Genomic DNA, 19,573 nt, shown 5'->3' with positions numbered 1-19,573 from the left:
GTCCCTCCAGGCTGCTTACAAGCCGAACCGCGCCAGGAGGAAACATGAGGAAATCCGACTCTTGGGACTCGCTGACTGCACACAGAGCTGATGTTTACCTCCATTAATCTGCTGAGCGCGTCTTCACTGACTGACTGATCGTTCTACAAATAGAGACAAATGTCCAACATCAGAGCCCAAAATAATCAAGACACTGCAGACACAGCTGAAAGCTGCAGGTAGTACACGGACTGTGAGCAACCACGCGTGAGGTAAAGACAAAACTGTCAGCCTCAAATTTCAATCTGATAAGTTTACGTCTAAAAAAGAAACTGAGCGAATGGGGTTTAATACTATTAGACTTACTTTTCTGAGTTGCTTTTGAGCCTGAACCCATCTTATATCGCAACATCAGTTGGAAAGAACTTAATTTGTTAAGTAAAGTGACTTTCTGCCGTCTCTTATTCTCAAGAGGTTAAGAGCGTGTAGCTCAACACGTTTGATCTGGCAGACTTTTTGAAAAATAATCAGAAGATCAAAATGAATCAATGAAAGAACAAACAAAATCCTTCATTTTCAGTGCATGTGATGATCTGAGCTGCGATTGAAGGTTTGGGAGAACCACAAAGATTTTTAAACTCAAACTGGGCGGTCTGAAGTTTGGGAATGTCTGGTTTACAGTGAGGTGTCAAAAAACTGCACTTAAATTATCCTTGGCAGAAAAAGTTAAACAGACAACCTGAACTACGACATCTCAGCCGCTTGGTGAGGTCATCATCCACACAGTGAACAGACGCTCGTCTGATCAGTTCATGGGTTTGACCGTGAAAAGTTACTGTATGATCATTTTAACTCTTCTAACTCAGCAAAGAGCTGGACTTATTTACAGGATCTGTACCCATATGTGTTGCCATATTTTCACAATAGTGGAGATTTGCACGAGTCACCTGCAATAATTTTACTTACCCTGTTTTTCTTTCATTCATACTCACATTTAAATATAAAGTTTAAATGAAGCTGAAACCTAAACAAAACTCATGAATAATCAAAAAGGGAATTGATGGAGAAACTTCAGGCAGAATATATAATGACTCCGGTATGTGTATGATCTGATCAATAACCACCCAATCATCAGGCTGCCTTACCACCGCGTCCCATTTAAGTCGTGAGTCAGAAAAAGAAACTCGAGAATGCAGGTGCAGGTGGTGGGATTAGTTAAACCCAGCTTTTTTAAACTTGGCTCTAGTGCTGAACCGCAGCACAGCAAAGAGCAACGTGAACACTCTGAAGCCTCTGTGATCTACGTACGTCATTGCTTCATTAATATTTTTAATCCTCAACTTAAACTCATTTTATAACGAGTTTAGGTTCTTTAGTTTAGTTTTATTCTGTTCATAATGTTTTAAAGATGTTATTAAAAAAACATTAATATTAGATTCATGTCCTTTATAGTGAGTGCTGGCCTAGAACTTGCGCAGAAAATTGTCTTTCTAGCAATTTTTTTCTATAATTCCTCGCTCATTATCAATTGCTTTTAATCACATTTTTTATATATAGCCTTTATTAATAATCTGAGTTTAAATGAGTGTTTTCCGTTGCGTTGGTACAACTTGTTTATTTCAAATAAATATATTTTAATTCCCACTTTTTCTGTCTTTTATATTCCTGATGTACAGTGAATCAATGTTCATTCATCCCAGATGCAGAGTCTATAGAAACAAGTCATAGAAGACAAGAAACAAGATAAAAACTAATCAAATACGCCCCAATCACCATCCCACAAAGTGATAACAACACCAGTGTCTCCACAACAAAGACTGACAAACATGCAGCTCCAAATCTTATATCTGTTAATCCCACTCAGTGTTGGACTTTGAATTCTTGCTGCAATCTGAATTTAACCAACTGTTAAGCATTTGTTCTGGTACTGAAGATCCAGAAATGCTCATTTAAAAGACACTTACACCTTACATTTGTGCTTTGGTCTCATTTTATCCTTAATATATAATAAATTATACATTAAGGACATTATTATCATCACCGTTTTTTAAACTGTTGCAACAAAAGAAATTACCAAATATAGGATAAAGACAGCATTTTGAATATTTATCTGATTGTCCATTTCTGGTGTAATTTGATAGCAAAAATATGGGGAAAATAACTAAATACATAGCAGATAAACCTGATATTTAAAAATATTTGTTTTACAAATGTTTAACACACATAATTATTGGGTAACAGTTTGACACTGAAATCTGTGTAATGAATATGTGATATGATAAATGAATGTCTCTCACTGACCTATAAACTTTCTTTACATAAGATGGCTTTATGGGTTTTATTTTTCATCCTCTAGTGTTTACTGGATATTATCAGGAGCTCCTCAGACCAAGATGATGATCTGTATGATATCGTAAGTGTGAGATGTACTACACAAATAAAGTTAGCCCTGTTCAGTTGCTGTGATATAGTATTTCTGCTCTATTGCACAGCCGTGCTGTGTAGCAAACACTAAACTAAATTTAACGGAGCATTTTTAATGGCGATGACACCTTCATGAATTTACTTTATTCGGTTTACTTTTCTAAAGAGATCCGCCTCGGACTCATTCTTTACATCCTTTAGATCCAGCTAGCAGTTCGCTTTCATTGTAATCCGAGTTTAGAGGGGTTTTTTTTCTTTTTTTTTTTTGCAGTTTTATTGTTTCTTTACTGTCAGATTTATACAAATACATTCATTTCTCACACGTGTCCAGCCGTGTAGCTGCTGTTTTGTGTGTAATACTGTACATTTATTGGCCTTGCTTTTCTTTATTCTGTTCATTGTTATCAATAAAGTTATTTTTCCATGTAGATGGTTTATTAGCTATTAGCTCCCTGATGCTAACCAGCTCGCTCCCTAGCATTTGTTATGCTAACTGCTGTTGAGCCCGATCCAGCCTGTTTTTAAGTTACAAAACACAACCAGGAGCGACCAACTGCGCCAAATACATATTCCCGAGACAAAGGGGTGCGCTGGAAGGGAAGCTGGCGGTGCTGTGAGTAGTCTCTGGTGGGGTATTTTCCAGCTAACAGGGCTGTTTGTGGTTTCTCCTCCAGCAGCAGCAGGCTAAGCTAGCTCGCTCCACTCGGGAGAAATCCGACCCGGAGGCCGAGCTCCAAACATCCACAGAGAAGGGAAAAAGCTCCCCTGGGCTGCTAACAGCACTTTTTCGCGTCTTTTACGCGAGGGGACGTGTGGGTAAAAGTCACAGTGTGGACACAAACTCACCTCGTATGAGAAAACAAAAACTACACAACAACAGACTCCGCAGCGCGACACCCATCTTTCTCCCGATTCTCGGCCCAGCCGCGGCGGCTTGTCAGCGGAGTATTCCCATTGCTGCGGCCGCTTCCTTGGCTAAAAAAAAAGCGGATTTCCCAGAATATTCAGGTCGATGTTCGGCTCCGGTTCGCATTACACCGTGCCCGCTTCCATCCCGGCTGGCTGCTCGCTAACTGCGTCGGATAAACTCTCGGTGTCTCACATTGTCCTGCAGGAGCTCCGTCGTCTCCTTCCGCTGTGAGGAAGCTGCCCCCCTTCTCCAGCCTCCGCCTCCACCGCCACCTCGCTGCCCGGCTTTCTATTGTTGTTCCGCCTCACAGCCGCTGGTACGCTCACAACACGGAAACGTCCCGCAGAACCGACTTCGAACCCCCACAGAACCCCACCCCCGAACACAGACGTTAACCCCACATTCCCGCGGGACTACTTTATCACACGGACAGGGGCCCCACAAAACAGGGCCCCAATATCATCCAACGGCAGGGGCGTTTCCAGGGGTTTTACATCAGGTGGCACAAGGCAAGGGGGGCTCAGGAAATCATTATATACTATATCTGCTTTTTTATACCAAATTCAGTCATTTGGTAAAAAGCTTTTAATCACCTTTGTTTGTTAAATCGCTGCATCACAACATGTCTTAAAAATCCAAGTCTATGTAATGCCATAAAACATCAGAAGAAACACATTTTCACCAGAAACCCACCATAATCACAGATATAGATGAATCTGACACTTTTATTTGATTTTCACACAAAAAAACCATTATGTGGATTATTAAAAAGTGTGAAATCTGATATTGTAAATAAACCTACATAATGTGATAGATTTTACAGCACTTTTGATTCTAAATTTTCTTTCTAAATTTTGGAATTTTACACTTTTTACCTATAGCATCTGATTTCAGGTTTTCTCAGTTTCTTCACACCCTATAAAGTTTACATGTTGCATTTTTCTATTTTTGATTTGCATTTTAATGTTTTATGCCTTAGAGATGCAAGGTTGAGATGGGCAACAGCAGACAAGAAACAGTGGATAGACATGGAGCTGCCAGGCAGAATGAAGTACATGAAGAGGTGATGGAGAAAAATGATAGGGATAGGCCAAGATGGAGGCAGATAACCTGTGGTCGCCCCAAAAGCAACTTTGAATTTTATTAATTTCATGAAAGTAGCAGCAGTAGCATATAAACAAGAAAATTACTCTGGGATTTATAATTTTTACATCTCAGTGTTCTGTTGATAATAACTTTTTACAATATTATTATTGCTTTATCATTATTATCATTATTATTATTGAGATTTTATTCATGAAACATCAGCCCCAGTTTCAGGTTTCAAACATCAGAAAATGCAAGATTTCTCAAAAGCTTTCAGAAGGAGAAAGTTCAATGAGGATGTGAGGCCTCGGATTACAGAGTACACTTCCTATTTCAGAGTAACAGCTTTTCTAAAACCTCTTGCTGATTTAATAAAGTGTGGATCACTCTCGTCTTATCTAATGAATGTATCTGTGGGAGATGTGGAAGTGAAAGCAGGACTGTAAAATTACAAGCAAGGTGGACGGGACTCAAATGTCCTGCTAAGAGGAAAGGAAAGCATCTCATTTAAAAAATTTCAGGGTTTAATCACCAGGTCAGCAAAACTGCCTCACAGTCTCAGGAATATGAGGTAACTTGTTAGCACATTAACTACCACATACCTGATCATGTGCCTGTCATGAGTTCAACCACAATATACATCACACTATTTGATCAGTGACTGAGTTCATAGGATTGGGTTTAGACTTGATGATACTTTTGTAAGTATGGCGAATATCCAAATGAAATTTCAAGTGCTGAAAAACTCATTTAAGCTCTGTTAAAAACTTGAATCATTTGAGCTTCAGTATCATGAGATAAATCATTACTTGAATAAACTGCACCAATTTATTGTTATTATCTAGATTCAGAGCAACAGGAACAAAATTTGAAACCATGGATGTTTGATCTGTTTAATGATAATTCACTGAATAAAACTTTAAAAGTGCATTCTGGGTAAACTTTCAAGACTCACGTCAGCATGTGTGATCAGTGGCTGCTCCCTGAAGTCAGAGCAAAGGTCTCTTTTTTTATCTACATTTGATGCCAGGCTCATCTTTTAGCCACGATTCTTTAGGAGTCAAAATCATTCCTGAAACTGAGCAGATGATCACTTTCTGCCAAGCGCTGTTGACAGCAGCTCTGAAGCACCTGTTGCATAATAAACAGCTTTACTACAAATGTTGAGGTTGTGGACTTCATCAGGGTCATCATAAAACACATTACAGGCAACATTTCAAAGGGTAATAAGGTAAGTATGCTTCTGGTTAGATGTATATGATGTTTGTTATATTTATGATGGCCCCAATGAAGGCCACAAGCAGAAACACAGAGTATTAAAGTTTATTTTTATGCAGTCATGACCAAAGGTTTTTCGCAGTGCCACATATTTAGTGTTTTATATACATTTTGCTGTTTCAGTTTTTATCTAGCTTTTTTTGTACGTGTTTGTGATCTAGTGAAGAACAATGGTAAGAAATCCAGTTTCAAACACTTACAGGAGAGTCAGTATAATATATGATTTAAGTCCACTATAGTAAATATTACAGTGCTAAGCAAAGATTCTTGATGTGAAGTTTGGGAAGCTTCCTGGCCAAGGATCCAAAATGTTTATTTGATGATCTCGAAGCCTCTTAGTTACCACAAGACAAAAGACATCCTGGAAGATCATCAGTCTGAGGATTTTTTTATGCTAGTTTTTGAGTCGAATAGTGATAATCTTGGAACCGTGATAAAGCAGGAGGATCACCATCTTGGGCCCAGAAACTGACAGACAGAAGGGTCGACCCTGTAAACGCTAACTTTTTGCATACATATTAGCCCTGTGCCATATTTATGGCCAATAAAAGTCTTTGAAACTTGTGAAATGCTTATGACTGTTCTTCACTAAATCATAAAAAAACATTTAACCTTCTTCAAAATAATTTTTGTGCAGCATACATAAATATATCTGGAAAAGTGAAAATATAAAAACTTGAAATTTTGAGGAATTCTCAAACAATTCTCAACTGTTTAACCTGCACCAAGAATTTGTCCAAAGTTGGAGCTCAGCTGGACATGATAGAAAAGAAGCTTGATCAAGAACAGCATCGACCAAAAACTCAAGTTTATGAGAAATCTGCACTAACATAAGGCTGAGACCTTTGGGAGTTTGTTTGCAGTTTTTAACAGAGATGAAATGTGGGGTTTTTTTTCAGCCCTGAAAGAAGTAAAAATACTCAAAAACTTATAATACAAGTTAGATAAATCTTAACTGTGACAGCAAGTTACTCTGAAAATACACATTATATGAAGCATGCATTATATCCCAGCATGCATGGCTCCATGACATATATTTAAGTTTTTGTAGATTTAAAAAACAGATGGGTCAGGTGGAAACTTTTCTCAGACTCAGGCTGATTATTTTTGTTGCTGTAATGAACCTGCTCCCAGTTTGGTTAATACAGAACAGTAATAAATGTGATGCTGTGATAAATGTGAAATTTTATTTAATTTGGAACAACTTTACAAGATTAATTTTGATTATTTGTTGGTAGATCACCCAGACGATAAAAAATCACAGTGGTTCTATTTAAAATCAAACACACTCAAGCAAAAATAAATCTGCAGACTCAGATACTTTTCAAAAATCAACAGTTTTTTAATCCTTACAAGAACGAAACATCAAAGTTCAAACTTATGCAAAAGCATCACTTCACAAAACAAGACCAAACTATTACCATCCATGTAATTATTAATTAGACAATCAAAGTAAAAATCAGAGCAGTATCAGTGAAAACGCCTTATTGGTGCAGCTTCAGTTTATCGGACTGCTGCTGCTGCCACCTGGTGGTGAAGTGACGCTATAGCAGTCTCGTTTCTGCACATCCAGTACAATACAAACGTCATTATAGGAAAATAGTGCGCAGCAAGTGTCCTCTTACTTATGAAAAAAAATCAGCAGATCATAGTCATTAAAAAAAACAAAAAAACAGGATACAATAGTGCATCGATTTTCAAAGGATTGCATCCATCGTTTGAATATTTATCCACATGTGAAATACAAAATACAAAAACACCACAGTGAGAGAGTGAGTCTGACATCTACACCGGTCAGGTGATTTAAGAAGCAATCACAGGCTCGTATGGCTGAAGCGTGTGGGAGGAAGAAGACATGCAGGTGTATACACAAAGGGCCCCGCGACCCCACGGCGAATCAGAAGAAGGCCAGAATCTGAATCAGAGTCCGCTTGTATAGAGTTTCTTCTCGCCAGTCCACTTCAGAAGCTTCCTGAGTTTCTACGAGTAAAAATATTGCTGTTTGTTCTTTGTTCCATCGTCAGCTGAAGTTTTGGACCAATGAGCTTCCCAGCAGAACTCTGAGTTCATTATGTGATCTGAGAGGCCACAGAAGGGCAGTGTTACCGCCTAAAGTCTGAAGGCTGCTTCAAAGTTGCACTATCACTTGTTGCACAAGACTTAAAAAGATCAAGTAACAACTGAGGAATTTGTCTCATGAGAAGTCAAATAATCTAAAAACATAAAAGCCCAAAAAATATCTCAAAGTTTGATTTTTTTTTCACAAAACAAAAACACCTCAAATAAATTCTAAGAATAGTTTTTAAATTAAGAGATATTTTGTCTTCATTGTGAGAACTTTTCAATATAAGTCTACCATCTTTTTCTTTTGTTAACACCAATAACAGAAAAATTAAGGTATGAAGTCCATGATTGGTCTGTGATGAGTTTAAGGAGGCGGAGTCTGAAATGGAATGAGGTTGTCATCTTTGTACTTTACCTACTGACTGTATATAAAAGATGGACATGGTCACTTAAGGTGAATAAAGCTGAAATAATCAACAGTGAAGACTTTAAAAATCATGTGACTGGTGAGTTTGTTGAATGACTTCTTTGTTAGAAAATTTGGAATGGGCGGAGTTTGTTCACTATTGTTATAAACATAAAGTTCAGCTAGCTAAGCCAGCTTAGCTTAGCTTTTACAGGGTTTTTCTTTCCTCAAAATTGGTCTTATGACCAATCTTTTTTAAAATGATCTCTGTCAAAACCCAAACATATGCAGGAAATTTTGTTTTCAGATGTTAATTGAAATGGCACTCATGAGTTTTAGATAGTGCTAGCTGAAACAGCATGGAGGCCATAATTTCTCTACTTAGAAAAAAGTTACTAAAGTATGAACACACAGCACCCCTTGGTTTCTCTTTCAGCTTGCCTCCAGTTTTAAAATAGCAACATGGCAATGGTCACAAACCAACAGGTAATATCAATATCTGTGTCTATCTTTTACATAACATTGGTGGTTTGGGTGTTAAAAACAACAGAAAAAAATGTTGCTAGCAAAGCAGTGCGCTATTTTTTAGAAGATCAAAAAGTGACAGCTGTTTTAAATGCAAAGAAACTAAATATTATGTGTACTCTCCGGCCAATCACAATCCAGTGTTCTCCACAGTATGACAAACCTTTCAGGAGGTGATGTAGGTGCTCCATTATTATGTAACTTTGTGCTATTAAACTAATTGAATAAATTCAATAAATCTCACTGCCCCTCTGGGCTTCCGTCCTTGTAACGTTTTCCTTGTCACACCTCGTAGTGCAGATCATTGAGTTCCAGTCTCGTGTAGTGGCGTCTGTCGAAAGACTCCATTGCTTTGCGGCCTCCAATGGCGAGGGCCATTGTGAGGATGGCAAGCACCAGCACCACAAATGCCACCATGCCGCTTTTCATTGCTCCATGTGCTGCTATCCCTTTGCCTCTGGCAGCACTTGAATTCTGGAGGATGTGGTCAGACTGAACAGCACCTTTGGGGACAATTAAAAGAGTCGCCGCGGGCGTTGTCCTGGTGGTGGGCGCCTCAGTGGTGGTGGTGGTGGTAGTTGTTGTTGTGGTAGTGGTTGTTGAAGGAGGAGTAGGGGGGTTTGTGGTGGTAGTTGACGGAATAGTAGTGGTGGTGGTTGGAGGTGTGGTTGTGGTTGTTGTGGTAGTTGTGGTAGTTGAAAGTGTGGTGGTTAGAGGTGTTGTGGTGGTTGGAAGTGTTGTAGTCGTGGTCGTGGTGGTTTCAGTGTTTGGCTGAAGTTTTTCGGTAGTTCTGTATTTGGCCTCCTTGTTCATTGTTACAACAGGAAGTGAGGTGGTTGGAGTGGTGGTGGGGGTGGTGTTTGGGGTTGTGGTGGGAGTTGAAGTATGAGTTGGCTGGGTGGTGGTGATACTGATAGGATGAATTTTTCCTTTCCTGGAGGTTTTAGTTTGCTTTTTGGTGGTTTTGTTAGGCTTTTTTATGGAGGTGGTGGAAAGAGGTGATGCTTTTGCAGTGGTGGGTGATGAGGTCACTGCTGCCATTGTGGCAATTATGATGATGGGTGGAGGTGTGGGGGTGGGGGTGGAGGTGGAGGTAGGGGTTGAGGTTGTGGTTGATGGTAAGGTAGTGGTTGTCGGTTGTGTTGTGGTAGTGGTTGTTGTCATTGTGATAGTGGTTGGTGGCATTGTTGTTGTTATACTTTTTGGGGTTGTTGGTTGTGCAGTTGTTGGCGTAGTTGGTGCCAGTGTGGTGGTGGTTGTGATGGTGGTAGTGGTGGGAGGTCTCACAGTGGTTGGATGAAGTAAACCTGTGCAGGAAAGAAAACACAAAGACATAAACTTAAAGATTTGTATAGAATTGTTTGGTCAGCAGGGGGCAGCAAAAATCCACAATCATCCAAAATTCAACACAAACAAGAAAAAGTGAGTTTTAGAAGGCTAAAAAACAATTATACTGACATTTGATCCAATTTGGTAACAACCATTCATGAACGGTTTGGGTTTAGTGGTATGTCACATATTACAGGTGTGTCTCACACTGACATATAGGGCTCCATAGCTCAGGGGTTAGAGCACTGGTCTTGTAAACCAGGGGTCGTGAGTTCAAATCTCACTGGAGCCTTAACTACATGCCTTCTGTGAAAGAACCATACTGTCTGTTAACTCTCTGGGGAAAAAACTCCATGACATAAAATATACCCCATCATTTAAAATGTTTGTTCAGGTGCTTGTTAATTATCTTTCATGATACAGGAAATTTGACACATTAATATTTAAAATTATTATTCTTTTATATACAGGTGAAGATATTTATGATAACCATGATATTTGAAAATAGGACATCAATAATGCACATATATGATAACATTGTATATTATTTGCTAATGTTATGGTTATGGACCTCTATGTAGTTGTATTTTGAGTTTAATTATTCATCCATTCCCTTCCACTTATCTAGTTCAGGGTTGCAGGGGCAGGGTCTGGAGCCTATCCCAGACATGCAAAGGGCTAACACGAAGAGACAGTCAACCAGTCGTGATCACATTTGCACCTAAAGTCTTTAAGTCTGCCGTCATTAGCTATGTCTGGGCCCAAACTACGCTGCAGGTCCCTAAGACTAACGATCACTGCGGCATTACTGAGAGTTGAAAAACTGTCTAAATTCTTTCATCTGTAATAAAATGATCAACATTACTGCTCTACTAGGGGTAACAATTAAGTTTAACATCCAGGCATTCATGAAAATAGAATTTATGAAATTTAATGGAGTTAGAAGTTAGCAGTGAGTTAGCATCTAAATAGAATATACCATGTTCTGACTGAGATATTTTTGAAAACAAATTAAGACGTACAGCTCTGTTATCACCTTTACTATCACAGGAAAGTAAACAGCAGGGATGTTTTGTTGGGTTACTGAAGCTTGACTAGCTGGTATATAATGATGTACTAGGTGATCGCTAGCGACACAGCTATATTAGCATAATATAATCATTGACGCTGGAGGACGAACACTAACTTTTTTCCACTCAATAAAAGGTAACGTGAGGGTTCCCGATGGTTAGGGATAAATGCAATCGCATGGCAGGATTCTGTAAATGGACCAAACTTCAGTCAGGAGAACAACTGAGATAATCCATCCACAATACGCGGTTAGTAATTAATATACTGCTGCATTGACTGGGTTGTAGTTACATCGCAAGGTTTTAAAAACTGTGCTTTAAAATTAATAGCAGTAATAAAAATTGAGAGGCTGACAGTGATCACTGACTGTTTTTAGGGGCATTTTTGGGATTATATAGAACAAGATGAAAGCATTAAAACTAGTGCTGACAGCATTAATCTCGTTAAAATGACTCTAACGCCATAACCACATTAACGCAGCAAATCTCTGTTAGCAAGTTAGCACGGATCGCCCCGTGCGTGGGGTTGCATGGCACTAACACGTTAACGAGCTAAACGTGTTAATGCGTTGTCGCCGTGCAGCCCCACACACGGGACGATCCGCGTTAACTCGCTAACAGAGATTTGCTGCGTTAATGGGGTTATGGCGTTAACGTCATTTTAACAAGATTAACACTGACAGCACTAATTAAAACGTTAAAAACACAACAGCCTTATTAAACGCAGAGTAGTTTGGACCCGGAAGCAGGATTCATCACAACATCACTTAAAGACCGGATTTAGAATCACCGATTAACCTAACCCCACTAATTGCATGTCTTTGGACTGTGGGAGGAAGCCCTGGAGAAAACCCATACAAACTCCACACAGAACGCACAGCCAAAAATGTGTGTGGGGAGGGTAATTGATGAACGTGACTGATCTTCCACAGGTATCAACATAATATCATTATCATTAATTTTGCTTTTGTTTTTGTTTTTTAATAATAATGAAGTGAAGATCCTACGGTGAAAAATGAAAACTATTTTCTAAACTAATCAATAATACTTCTAGTTTTGGCTTAAATTTACTTATTAAAAATCTTCAAGAATCCGAAGCTGAATGTATGCAAAGCTGGGTCACTCATGTCTTTGTTCATCATGCATTTAATCATCATTATTAAAGTCATTTTCTGTGTTTACAATGAGTATCTGACGTACCTTTGTAGATGTCATAGGTGTTGATGCCCTCCTGAGCCTTCGTTAAAGGACAGTCCTGCTCCATCTGACAGTGGAACAGGAAGCAGTTCTCATCACCAGCGTGTTTGTTCCCGTTGAAAACCACCATGTTGCATTTAGCACCTTCAGAAACACAAAGTTAGTTTTTTCCTTTCACTTTTTTGAGTCACAGTTTTTGGCTTATAGTGGTCTGCTGTGACCTTTGAGACTGATGAGCCTACTATAGAGAAACTGTGATATATCCCACGGTAGCGATGGTTACAGGAAAAAAAAAAAACACTGACCAAAAACCAGATATAGTCTTTAGATGGTTACATGTGGCCGTCAAAGCCAGTAACCTGGGTTATACTTTCTCTGACTAAATTAGGTATACATGACGAAACAAGAAGAGCAGCTCCCCTTTAATGAAGCTTTGATTTTTCTTATGTCTGGTTTTGAAGGTAAATATTTAAATTTACAATCTGCACAAATTACCCAAAACTTTCACCACCAGGGCCAGCGTGACCTCAGTCCTCAGGCTTTCCTGAGCACTATACAAAGGTATCTTGGACATACAGTCATTGCTGTTGTTTCTATAGATCCTGGTGATGATTTTGCAGGGGTGTAAATGGATGGAATGAGCATAGGGTGGCACCAGCCCACCATTTATAATTGGTCCCTACAGACGCTGCTGGCTTTTGTAAATTTCCTTAAGTAATGCTTTTTAAAGCTGTACTTCTTACTGAAGTACAGTATTTCTATTTTATGCTGCTTCCACTTCAACCAGACTTTAGATGCCAGTACATTACTTTATACTCCATACCATTTATTTTAAAGCTTTAACTGGATTAGTATTATCCAATAATATTATGGATAGACTTATGAGTGCTTTTACTTTAGCTACATGCTTCATGCTTCATGGTTCAGACACAGTTTTTTTTAAACATATCTTTAAAAAACATAACCTTTGACCCCCATGTTCCCCATTCACTCTGCTCACCTGGTTTGACTTCCTCTGAGCAGCAGGCGAGGACGCAATCCCGCTCAGAGTGGACCACCCGGGCATCCATGGCTGTTGTCGGTCTGTTTAGCGACAGCCTGACGTCGACTATGGCGCTCTGGTGCTGCCTGGAGAAACACGTCTCCGGTTCCAGTGCTGACACGGGAAGTGATATCATCACTATGAATGTGAAAGCAGCGTAAACGAACAGCATGAGCGTCCCCAAGGGTCGTTCAGAGGTGGGAGGGGTCATGGCTGCAGTGGGCGTACTCAGATCAGAAAGGCCTCGGTGTGCAGAGCAGGACAGCAGAAATCCACAGAGATGAACTGCAGAGCACAAACCCACTGTTATTAAAGTTTAATCAATGATATTATTCACAGCAAACACTCAGAACAACAGAGGCAAGATGACACTGAACGAGAAAAAAGGGCAGGAAACGTCAGGTGGATTTTTTTGGAACCATTGTTTTAAGTCAAACCTTTTAGTACATCTTATTAAGTCTTTCTTGGACTTTGTCTGAGACTTCAAACCCTTGTCAGGATGTCTCAGAGTCCCAGATCTGTCTTGGACCACAAAGAGAGCAAAATTAGATCTGTGGAGAGAAAATAGAAACCTAAAAATGGAAGCTGTTCCTGAAGGAGGTGGCGGGGCAGCTTCTTTTTTTAGATTACTACTGAACGAGGTCAGAAAGATGTTTGAATCAGAGAGAAAAATGTGGTGGAAGAAGCATTCAGACCGCTAATCTAAAGCTATTCCAGCGCTGCATCAAAATTAAGGAAAAGGAAAAGAGGCCACACCTCTAATAATGGAAACTTTAAACCTACAGAGACCACAGCAGGCTGTACATTTAATATGAGAGTCTTTGGGGATTGACGCACTGTTGGGGCCTGAGCTAAACATTAGAGCAGCGGTCCCCAACCCCCGGGCCTCGGTCCGTACCGGTCCGTGAGAGTTGAGGCTCAGGTGTGAAATGTATAGTTTTCAGGGTTTTTATCGGTTTTCAGCATTATTTTGTTATCGTTTTTATCGTTTACTCGGTTTTCCTGGGTCTTTTCATTTGTGTTATGAATAAATTTTCTTTTTTTCGGTACCAGTACTAGTTTTATTCTGTTGTATTTATCCGCGACACCTTAAAGGCCGGTCCATGAAAATATTGTCGGGCATAAACCGGTCCGTGGCGCAAAAAAGGTTGGGGACCGCTGCATTAGAGGAATCATGTTTTCAGTGTTTCATTTTTCCACTCCAGTGGTTGACGCTTACAGACAGAAGTGCAAAAATCTTTTACATAAATTGTTGTGACTGAAAATCTGACATAGATCCTTAAAGAGGGCCCATTCTGCTTCACCTGACATCCTGCATATATATTTCCTGTTCCAGCAATGGTACATGTTCATAAGGCTATTTCAAGTCACCACATGGTTGTAGCTCAGGTTCATTCAGCTGTGTATTTCAAAGGTGGATGCTTACAGAACAGGTCAAATATAAAATGCACCTGTCGCACCGCATCACATTCTTTAAGGGTATAACCGATCCATCTCCAATGAGTGGTTTTAAAGTGCATCCTGCATCCAATACTGTATGTCACATTCATCTACAGTTAATGTTTAACCAGACCAGTGTGAGCGATGGTTTAGCTCACTGGGTAGAGCAGGTGATCTATGTCCTGTGGGGCTAATGCAAAGACCTGGGTTTAAATGTGCCCCAAGGCTTTTTGCTGCATGTCTTGTAGTTGTCGTAGCGTTCCTGTCTTTTCGCCATTGTTTTACTGCAATAAAAGCTACCCCCCCCTCCCCCCCCACAAAAAAAAGAAAAAAAGAAAATTTATGTCCACACAGCAGTCCTATATGTCTTGATTAAGAATGGCTCAGAGGTTCCTGACAGTGTTGCTGGACTCCATCCATAACCTCAGTTTTGTCATCCAGGCCTTTAAGTCATGCCTGTAATTTAACTAGCTGATTTGTTTCATGGTTAAATACAGCTGGGTGTCAGCTGCATAGCACTAAAAATGTTAGCAGCACTTTTTAAAAATAATATTGCACAAGAGAATCAAAGGATCTACGAATCGATGAAGTCATCAAAACTTAGAGAGCCCCTGATTAGACTGATGAGGACATCAGAAGCCCCTTAAAGGTGGATTTCACCATATTTAAGTTTTTCTATACTGCTAAGATGGTAGAAAAGAGGACTGTGATTACATATTACTCCTTACAGCTCTTATTAACTCAGGTGTTATCTGTGATGAGGTAAACATTAATCTCACGTCACAAAGTGTTCTACATCCTGATTATCACGTTTACTCACGGGGGGTGTAATCGAAAGATTCTGAGAACACGTCCATTACCACTTACACTGTGCACTCCAACCTCAACCTCTGTTTCACACTGCCTTGATGTTCATGTGAAAGATCATTACAGGTGAGGAGGTTTAGAATTAGACTCTATACAGTATGATACTGTGTGCACTTTTCCTGTAGCATCCTGAGGCGTCTCGTGGAGAATCCTGGAAGTAAACCAGGTGCACATTTTCGCATTGAGTCTCCAACTGACTTTTGTCATGTGCAAGCGGGCATTTATTTCTAAAACACATCAAATTCACTTTGTAGTTGCTGTTTGTCACTTCCTGCCCACTTCTGCTCCGTGCAGCCTGATGCAGAGCCTATTAAAAAGTACACCTGGCGTGACTTTAGGCTGCTGCTGGGATGCTTCTCTGTGGTGTGTCTGCTAAGCACATTAAAAACGCAGTGTTTTTGGCTACATAAGCAAAATTTACACTCATCTTTTTTACCACATTTGCTTTACTGTGATCTCATCCACGTCCTCAAAAATTTAAATATAGTTGAAAGATCATCATTTGGATTTGGTGGAATAAATCCAGCTCCCATTGCACAAGTACAGAAGATGAAGAGGACCTTGTTTCCATGTACAGCCTACTTAACATGTTAGTTTGTATAAAGAGTTTTGAGTATTTAATAATTAAGAGCAGAAACTCACCGACCATGTGAACAGTCCTCCTTTAGATGCTCAGCAGCTCTGTGGGTCCACAGTCCACAGAGCAGGACTTTAGCCTGTTTTTCTGCTACGGCTGCTCTCCTATCAGCTTTACAGCTGCTGTTATCTGAGCCACTATCAGACAGATTAGTGCTCCTTATTCACGACAACATGATGACCCTGTTTTTATGTCAGCATCGTCCTCTACTCAACAGGAACCCTCAGCATGAACTTTTACTCACAGCAGTTTAACCCTCATTCTCCATCTTCCCTGTGCTAATGTGTTATACTAGCTTAACCATGAGTCTGTAAGTAGCCACCAGGCAGCACATCATTATATGTCAACTAACTCGACTTCACTAACTCCAAATATGACTTCATCTTTTTAGAAATCCACATCAGAACGTGGTATATAATCTCGCTAGTCCTCGTTTTAATGGGTGCTTGGATGAACCTTTCCTGTAACATCTGGGAGGACTGTCATGGTGATCATTTTATTAGTTTTTTTTTTTTTTTTAGAAAGAGAAATTCTAACAAACCAGAGTTAGAGGTGAGTTTAATCTCTATATATTTTATGTTTTTTAATTTAGTCTTTAATTTCGTAAAATCTGCAACAAAGTTAATTAAAAACATAAGAATGTCATGGGGTGTATTCTTCCATGTCATATACAGCCTCCTCACATACTATCATGTCCACATAAAAGCCTAAAGAAATCAACAACAATTTCACAACCTGTCGAGTTATCTTACCACTAAATCAGGAAAATAACTCACTATGCTTATAGTGTACAATAAGGCTGTAATCAACTAAAACTAGCACAGAGCTTAACAAAATGCATCATTGATGTAAAAGCAGAATAGTGATGTAATAACCTCACAGAGCCGGTTTCATGACTCTGACAACATGACAACTCAGGGGCTGTTCGGGCATTAAAAAAAGTAAAAGGAGAAGAAGTAGTTTTAATTTTTAACTAATGTCTTCTTAGTCTTAGTTCACTGTAATAAACTTTAGTCTGACATTAAACTTCAACAGAGTTTAAATAAGTGAGTTTAGGGCTAAGTGTAAATTACCTGCATGGCTAAAAGTTGCTACCTGAAAAATGAATAAATAAAAAAGTCCAATTTTAGAGATCTAAAACCTGAACCTTATTAACAGTATAAAAAGCCAAAACTGTGACTTCTGTGATACTTTTCTGATTTCAGACTATAGTTTCAAGTTTAACTAAATAAAACTCAAAGATCTTTTTGTAAATTTTGCCTGTTATTAGAATCAGACTTGCCAATCACAAGTCATTAGCCCATGAGCCAAAAACTGCGACAGTGAAAAAGCTCAAGCTCCAGCAGCTATTCCATCTTTTATATAAAATCTATGATTGAGGCACTGACTCCATCCATACATCACATCAACAGCAGAACACAGGATGACGTCACACAGATATCCCAGCTGTTATTAAGAGAGGAAATAAACGTCAATTTATAACATGGGAGTCTATGGGGACTGACTCTGTGGAGCCCCTGCTGGACGTCAGAAGAACTGCAGCTGTTGTTCTCTCAGCTCCTTTTGGATAATAAGAACTTGAGAGCACCTGCCCGGGCTGAGCCTGAGCTCAAGGCCAAAAATCTGTAATAAAGTGTGTAATAAATGAAATGCGCTGCACACATGACCGCATCTATAAGCTGGAGTCTTAGCACGAAGCTAATGTGTTGCTGCACACAGCACCTGCCCTTCAAACCTGCCCTGTACTGGTTTTACTGGTGCGGTAATGGAGCCTAATTGGGACACGAAGCGGCCGAAATGCGTTTTGTTACCTGAGCGGTCAGCGGGGACACAGATTACCTCGGCGCCGCCTCCATCGTCCCTCCGGCGGTCAGTGCGATGTGATGTGATGAGTCGGTGTTTGTTCAAACCAGCTTAGTTCCAGTAAGAAGCCTCAGCCGTCCCGACAGGACATGATGCTCAAACAAAAAGAAGGCAGAGGACGCGTTTCTGTTGTCTTAATAACGAACCCGGCTGTTCTCCGCCTGCAGAGGATGGAGGACGTTACATGATGGCTGGTGCGGAGGATCTGCTGCTTGTCTCCTGAGTCTGACCCATTTTAGTCTTTGTCCTCTGGTAGGGGGAGGGAAGGAGCCTGCATCCCCAATCTGAGGCTCACTGCCGTCTGATGTTCTTCCAAAAAGCCGGAAAAATATCAGAGAAACAGCCGGAGAAACCGGACACAAAGAGCTTCAGATGTTTCAATAAAGACACAGTTTATATAAGAGCTCCATACGGAGCCTCATCAATAATTAAATCTGATCATGAACAAAACATCTGAGAGAAAGGATGCCAGCGTGAAGCGGATCAATAGTTTATAAAACCTCCAACATGTATGGAAGACCATTAACGCCTCTAAAACATTACAAAAACAACATAGGTGTAAATTCGACTGAATTTATGGAAGCCCATAAAGACATTAGAACTTAAATAATAAATAAAACAATTGCAGTAAGTCAAAATCTGGACAACAAATTTTGAAACATACGGAAGCCCAATATACCCCCCTGAAAAAAATACAACTAATGGGATGTATAAATAGTAAATAAAAATAGATAATGTAAGCTTATTTGAAGCCTTCAAATAAAATGAAAAAGTAAAACAAAACTGAACCTAATATCAAAATCATGGAAGTGCATTAAAGATCAAAAATAAAAAAATTAGATAAAAGAAAAAAAAATACCTGGTTGTGGAGGGCTAGTGCCAGTTACAGCTGTTATGGGGTGGGGTACACAATGGATGGATGAATGGACTTAAATGGAAGCGCAATACAACCCTATAAGTAAAAACAAATAATGAGAACTCCCTGGAGCTTTCTGAAAACATTTTATTATCTATCTTTCTTAAGAATATGGGGACATATTAATATTTAAAACAATATTATTTAATTTTTAATAAGTTTGGAAACCCATTAAAGCCCTTTGATAATAATTGAATCGCAATGATGAACACAAACATCTAGAATTAACTGGACTAAATGTTTGGACTTACTAAAAGGTCAAAAAGACAAAACGTTTATAAACAACTCTCCAATAAATAAATAAATAAAGTATATCAGAACTATGGAGGCTCATTAATTCTGAAAACATTTAATTGTATATATTTTTATACACAGTTCATAGAACTCATGAGAGAAAATATTTCTTAAAATAAACCCGAATTAACCACCTAGAAAAACTTATTAAAACATGACTTGACATATGGAAGCTCATCAAAGTATGTCAGAAAACACAAATAGTGACATACGTAAAAAAACAAAACAAAGCACAATACCTTTAAG

At 39.3% G+C, this 19,573-nt stretch overlaps 2 protein-coding genes and 1 non-coding gene across 8 annotated transcripts in view; 1 reads left to right on the top strand and 2 right to left on the bottom strand.

Moving 5' to 3' along the window:
- lrp6 (low density lipoprotein receptor-related protein 6) overlaps window positions 1-3,555 on the bottom strand; it is a 45,909-nt gene extending 42,354 nt beyond the window's left edge. For all 4 annotated transcript variants that reach the window (XM_085250816.1, XM_085250818.1, XM_085250817.1 and 1 more), the window contains exon 1: window positions 3,250-3,555. In XM_085250816.1, coding sequence (XP_085106942.1) covers window positions 3,250-3,304 — 55 coding nt within the window. In that variant the 5' untranslated portion in view covers window positions 3,305-3,555. The remainder of the gene's footprint in view (window positions 1-3,249) is intronic.
- Window positions 3,556-6,995: 3,440 nt separating this feature from the next.
- Window positions 6,996-19,061, bottom strand: mansc1 (MANSC domain containing 1). 3 transcript variants are annotated; one of them, XM_085250839.1, is made up of 4 exons: window positions 18,094-19,061; window positions 13,269-13,595; window positions 12,272-12,412; window positions 6,996-9,979 (listed from the first exon to the last, which is right to left on the bottom strand). In XM_085250839.1, the coding sequence occupies exons 2-4, from the start codon at window positions 13,519-13,521 to the stop codon at window positions 8,955-8,957; spliced, it is 1,419 nt and encodes a 472-aa protein (XP_085106965.1). In that variant the 5' UTR covers window positions 13,522-13,595; window positions 18,094-19,061; the 3' UTR covers window positions 6,996-8,954. The 3 variants fall into 3 exon arrangements, with proteins under 3 accessions (XP_085106965.1, XP_085106964.1, XP_085106963.1); XM_085250838.1 differs by having other exon boundaries at window positions 18,066-19,058; XM_085250837.1 differs by lacking the exon at window positions 18,094-19,061 and adding an exon at window positions 16,260-18,053.
- Window positions 10,221-10,293, top strand: trnat-ugu (transfer RNA threonine (anticodon UGU)). Its single transcript has one exon. It is a non-coding gene; the product is annotated as a tRNA-Thr (tRNA).
- Window positions 19,062-19,573: the final 512 nt, after the last annotated feature.

This window comes from Mchenga conophoros, linkage group LG17, assembly GCF_057382185.1.
Source record: "Mchenga conophoros isolate Kocher_MC1m ecotype Shallow Benthic linkage group LG17, M_conophoros_male_GT1.1, whole genome shotgun sequence".
In the NCBI taxonomy this organism is placed as follows: Eukaryota; Metazoa; Chordata; class Actinopteri; order Cichliformes; family Cichlidae; genus Mchenga; species Mchenga conophoros.
The sequence above is the reverse complement of the archived record's forward strand: the minus strand, read 5'-3'. Positions and strand labels throughout refer to the sequence as shown.